Source organism: Canis lupus, chromosome 6 (assembly GCF_011100685.1).
Source record: "Canis lupus familiaris isolate Mischka breed German Shepherd chromosome 6, alternate assembly UU_Cfam_GSD_1.0, whole genome shotgun sequence".
Classification (NCBI taxonomy): Eukaryota; Metazoa; Chordata; class Mammalia; order Carnivora; family Canidae; genus Canis; species Canis lupus.
In genome coordinates this window covers 59,162,314-59,167,986 of record NC_049227.1, presented here as the reverse complement: position 1 = coordinate 59,167,986, position 5,673 = coordinate 59,162,314, and the positions used below count along the sequence as shown (strand labels likewise).

The window sequence follows — 5,673 nt, the reverse complement described above, 5'->3', positions numbered from 1 at the left end:
AAATCAGGTTGTCTTATTATTATTGTCTTATTATTATTGTAAGAATTCTTTATATTCTAGATACGACTTCTTTGTCAGATGTGTGCATTGCAAATATTTTCTCCCAATCTGTGGCTTGACTTTTTCTTTTCTTAGTGGTGTTTTCCAAAGAGCAATATATTTAAATTTTAATAAAGTCCATGAATTATTTTCTTAAATGTCAAAAAAACCCACAAAAAAGAATAAGACTAAATAGTGGTTAGTGCAGTTTTTGTACCAAGTGCATACAATATTTCAATTCCTTAGAAACTATAAACTTACATTAATTAGAGTACTGGATTAATCAAAACACCTTTTTTTTTCTTATTGCCCTGGATAACAGAATTTGTTATATTATGTTTCCTCATGCAAGGACTCTGAAAGTCATCTTAAGTAAGTCCCCTTACCCCTTTTAAAGTAATTTAATTGGGAAATGTAGAGAGAAAGGAAAGCATCAGATCTCTGCTGACCATTTATACCAAAATAATTTTTCCCTAAACAAATAATCTATAAAAATCTGTCAAGAGTAATAATGAAGGCATATATCGAGTGCTTACTACTGTCAGGCACTGTGTGCTAAATGGATTCCTTCATTTAATTCTTGTAACAATGACACTATTAATTGGTCATCATTGTTATTTCTACTTTATAGATCGAGAAACTTTTCAAGTTCACTGAACTGAATGGAGAGCTAGGATCCAAACTCCAGCTATATATGTGCCTAAATGCTTCTTTTTTTTTTTAAGACTTATTTATTTTAGAAAGGGTGGGAGGGGCAGAGGGAGAGAGAATCTTAAGCAGATTCAGTGCTGAGCATGGAGCCAGACTTGGGGCTTGATCTCACAGCCCTGAGATCAGGACCTAGGCTGAAACCAACAAGATGCTTACCTGACTATGCCACTGAGGCACCCCTGTGCCTGTATGCTTTAACCACCACCCACCCTTTACTCATTCTGTGAGTTTTCTTTGGTGCATTAATAGAGATGTATTAAATGTCCATCATACAATTAACTTAGCAATGTAACTAAATTGTTGTGCTCTAAGGTTATTTACTATCCAATCTGTATTCTGATTTCCCAACGTATCCCCCAATATATTTTAATACCAATAATTAACCCCTATTAATAGCATCAAGCATGCTGTAATAACCAGCTATTTCATCCTAACCATATATTTTTATTTTTAAATAGCTTTTATATGGCTGTCTCATCATGTTTATTTAAGCATTTATTGGTTTTGAGGGGGACCCTTTTTGAGATTTTCGAATATTTCATTTTAACCTCAGAATGAATTTTTTCAATGTAGAGACTTCATTTTCAAGCTCACACTTGCTGATATTCTTAAGTAAGAAATTAGAAGATTCGGTATTGAACCATCTAACTTTCTGGCAAGATTCTGGTATTGAACCATCTAACTTTATAGCTCAAAAGACAAGAATCTGGAAGGCTAGAGGGAAGTTGCTAAGGGAGACAAAAGTTGTCTGTCAAGAAATTTTGCTGAGTCACAGCTGTCCTGCATTTTCAGAAAAATTAATGAGAGTTAGCAGAGACACGCAGAGGTAAGGTCTCCGTGCATCGCAGAGCTGACTGCTAGGAAGGAGTGGTGCATTTTCACCATGGGCTTCAGAGGATGGTGGAGGACATTAGCACCATGAGTGTGTGTGTGTGTGTGTGTGTGTGTGTGTGTGTGTGTGTTTTAGCACCATGAGTGTTGATTTAATAGAGCTTCCTTAGGCTCTGCAGTTACACCCTCCGCGGTACTCCACTGGTCATCCTGGGAAAATGTCTGAGTAGAGCTGCAGAAGACAATGACAGGACATGCAGTAGGACATCTTCATTACTTTCAGCTTTAAAAATTAAATGAAGCCAAGTATAGTGAACATTTTTCTTTCTCCCCTTCAGTTTCCTGAAGCAAAAAAACAACAAGGAAATTAAACGGCATGGGAACAAATTCCTTGGTCTTATATTAATTCCTGAGCGAAACATCACAAAATTATGACCCTTCTTCCCTTAACAATTTGTATCAGTGGAAAGGCTTAGATCATAAGACAGCTTTGGGGAGAATAGTATACTATGTAAATAGGAACCTCTACTTCCTCCTGTAAGAGCATCATGAATCTGTAGGGCCAGGGCACATATTTTGTCAGAACAACTAGAGCCAAACTATGCCATTTGTATTCTCTCTCTCCCAGGCAGGTTTGGAGCAAGAGAAGAAGCGAAGGAAGAAGGGGGAGTCTTCGGAGTTAGTAATTTTGTCCACTGATCCCAGCCAGGGCAAATAGATCCCTGGAAAAAAACCGGTACAGACCCCTTCCCGGCTCCAGCCGTCCTCTTATCCTCCTACTCCATCCTGCCCTTCTCTCCATACCTCTTTTTAGAGTTTCTGAAAGGATGTGGTTGGAGGGGTGGAAATTGTAGAGAAGCGAGTGGAAAACAGCAAGTAGACTCAGCATGAGGCGTGTGTCAGAAAGCTCCTCTAGTTAACCTTCCCCATTTTCTAGCCTTATGGCTTCCACTTGTTAAGTGACCTTGGAGAAATACCCCCTTGTCCTCATCTGAAAAGTCAAAGGTTTGGGTTACAGCTAGATGATCTTCCAATGCCCTTTAGGCCTGACAACTGGGACTCTCTGCTGTAATTCTTTGTTATAGGTTGCACTCCCTTTGTCCAAGACCACGCAAACAGGCATGTGCTTTTCGTAGGGGTCTGTTTTAGAAGCTCTGGGCACCTTCCTTTAAAAACAACTCACTTTTCTACACTCATGTGTTTCTTTAAAAACAAGTATGAGGATTGATTGGTCAGAACAATGTGCTTCTGGGAACATCTGGTGGCAAGAAGGCCAGTGATTGAGCCAATGCACTATTTATCTCTCCTTAAGGACTACATATTGGCCAGAGTATGACTCTGTATGCTTCTCTTCCTTCCTTTCTCCCTCCCTTCCTTTCCTTCTTTTTTTTTTTTTCCCTTCCTTCTTTTTAACAGGATTTAATTCACTTTCTTTTTCATTAAGATTTTATTTATGAGAGAGAGAGAGAGAGCGAGAGAGAGCGAGCACAAACAGGGGGAGAGGGAGAAAGCAGACGCCCCACTGAGCAGGGAGCCCCATGCGGGGCTTGATCCCAGGCCTCTGAGATCATGCCCAGAGCTGAAGGCAGCTGCTTAACCGACTGAGCCACCCAGGTGCCCCCACTTTATTTTTCTTGTATAAGACTATGTGATGGCACAGCTGGCGCCCAGGGCCTCTGCACGGACACTCTGCTGTGGATTTCTACAAGACAGCCAGTGAGTTCCTTGGTGATCACCGTGTCTTTCCAGAGGTCAGGGGTGAGAGAGCTGTGGGTCTTGGGAATGGTGGCAACGGGCCTGGGCCAAGTTGCCCAGGGCGGCAGTGCAGCCCCTGGCCGAGGAGTGCGGTTGTCAGGCCTGGCTGGCATCAGCAGCTGCTGGGCACGGGGCCAGGCCGGCCCTCTGGGGACAGGGCCGGGGCACCTCGTCTGGGACAGAGCGGGGCTTGGCCACCTTGTGCCCTTGGTCGCCTGGCTCCATGGGGATGATGGAGAGCTCGTGGCCCCCCGGGGGGCGGTGGCTACGCCCTGGGAGCACTTACCCCCAGACGTCTCCAGTGTGAGCTCCAACGGCAACAGACGCCTTGAACCCCGATCGCTGGCCAGTAAGGGGCTGCGTCATCTTCGAAACCTCATCCGGGAGGGATGCCCCCTGGGAAGGGTCAGTGATCTCAGGCTCCCTGATGGCGGGCAAGGGGCAGATCTCTTCCAGGGACTTGATCCCCGCCTCCTTGACCAGGCGGCCCAGCTGGGTGACTGACGGGGATACACTCCTCCTTCTCCATCCTGCCTCTGCCAGGGCTCCACCATGGGGGAGACCCCAGCCAGGGTGCTGCTCCCATCCCAGGGGCTCTGGGCCCTCCGGGGCCCTCCCACAGCACCAGTGTCATCCATTTGGTGTTTTCTCAGAGGAAAAGCTACTTTCTTTTCTTCAAGCCCGATCTCAGCTAGTTCACTCTTCATCAGGACTGCAGATGAAACTACAAAAGACGAAGTAAGCTTCTCTTTCAATGGGGCTCCCGGGTGGTTCAGTCGGTTGGGCATCTGCCTTCCGCTTGGGTCATGATCCCAGGGTCCTGGGATCGAGTCCTGCAAGGGACTCCCTGCTTTGTGGGGAGTCGGCCTCTCTCTCTCTCTCATGAATAGATAAATAAAATCTTAAAAAAAAAATCAGTTAAGTCTCTTTCTAAATAGCTTAAACAAAAAAAAAAAAGCCTCTCTTTCAAGACAGGAGAGTGAGCCTATGTGTGCTTACCTCCCTGCTAAGACTCCACTGGAAAAAACATAAACAAGTATGAAAATAAAAAGTGTGTGAGGAGAAGGGATAGAAGCCCACAGAGTAGACATCTAAAAAAAATATCTGAAAGATAAAAAGTGAAAGGGGACCGTTATGGTTGGGTGAGGCAGAAAGTGCCATGGGCTAGAATATGCAAGATAAAGTGGCAATTGGAAAACTTGGGAAAAAGCAAATCCTGAACAATAAAGTCAGAGGCCACACATGAAGCGAACTACAGTCAGGCATGAATATAAGCAATTAACAGAGTGTAAGAGGCAAGCTATTTGACCTTGATGTTAGAAATAGCCTTATTTGAGAGACCCAGGGATTATAACAGTGAGTTCATGGGAAATGTCATCCTAGCATATTAATATTGAACAATGTTCGTATCGATCATAAAATATATGTAGCATATTGGCTTGTTTCCATTATTTTATATGTTAATAAACTTTAGATTTTATTTATTTAAAGATGTTATTTATTTATTCATGAGAGACTCACAGAAAGAGTCAGAGACACAGGCTGAGGGAGCAGCAGGCTCCATGCAGGGAGCCTGATGTGGGACTCGATCCCGGACCCCCAGGATCACCCCCTGAGCCAAAGGCAGATGCTCAACTGCTGAGCCACCCAGGCGTCCCGATAAACTTTATATTTTAAAAGAGTTATAGATTTACAGAAAAATGTAAAGATAGAGAGTTCCTCCATTATTAACATCTTATGTATTATCCATTTGTTATAATTAATGAATGAATATTGATATCTTATCATTAACTTTAGTTAATACTGTATCATATGTTATCAGATTTCTTTAGATTTTCCCTAATGTCTTCCATTCCAATTGCATTTAGTTATCCTGTCTCCTTAGGCTGTAAGAGTTTTTTTAGATTCTCCTTGTCTCCGATGACCTTGATAGGTTTGAGGAGTATTGGACAGGTATTTTGTAGAATGTCCCTCATTTGGGATTTGTTTAATGTTTTTCTTATGATTAGATCGGGGTTATGGGTTTTGCAGGGAACATTGCAAAGGTAAAATGCCATTTTGTCACATCAAACCAAGGAAGCCTACTATCAACATGACTTATCAACTTACCACTCTTGTTGACCTTGATAACCTGGCTGAGGTAGTGTTTGCCAGGCTTCTCCATTGTAAAGTTACCCGCTCCCCCATTCACACTGTACACTTTGGAAGAAAGTATATAGGCTTTTAGCTTCTAAAGTCAACCTGTACACAGAGTAGAAAAGAATATTTTGTGGTTGCAGTACAGAATGTAAACATTAACAGTTTGTTGGTGGTAAAGTGGTGCTGACAAAAATGAAA

The 5,673-nt window shown here is 42.8% G+C and overlaps 1 protein-coding gene across 1 annotated transcript; it reads right to left on the bottom strand.

The window, feature by feature from the left end:
- Positions 1 to 1,227: 1,227 nt before the first annotated feature.
- On the bottom strand, positions 1,228 to 4,102 carry LOC119872360 (40S ribosomal protein S2-like). Its single transcript, XM_038538912.1, has 2 exons — positions 3,623 to 4,102; positions 1,228 to 1,923 (listed from the first exon to the last, which is right to left on the bottom strand). The coding sequence occupies exons 1-2, from the start codon at positions 3,700 to 3,702 to the stop codon at positions 1,761 to 1,763; spliced, it is 243 nt and encodes an 80-aa protein (XP_038394840.1). The 5' UTR covers positions 3,703 to 4,102; the 3' UTR covers positions 1,228 to 1,760.
- Between the last annotated feature and the right edge of the window lie 1,571 nt (positions 4,103 to 5,673).

Bases quoted from the DNA above. Each gene is read 5' to 3' on its own strand.
- LOC119872360 (XM_038538912.1), bottom strand. From the start codon at position 3,702: ATGACGCAGCCCCTTACTGGCCAGCGATCGGGGTTCAAGGCGTCTGTT. The intron at 1,924-3,622 runs GTAAGTGCTCCC...TTTTTGCTTCAG, and splicing joins CACACTGGAGACGTCTGGGG to GAAACTGAAGGGGAGAAAGA.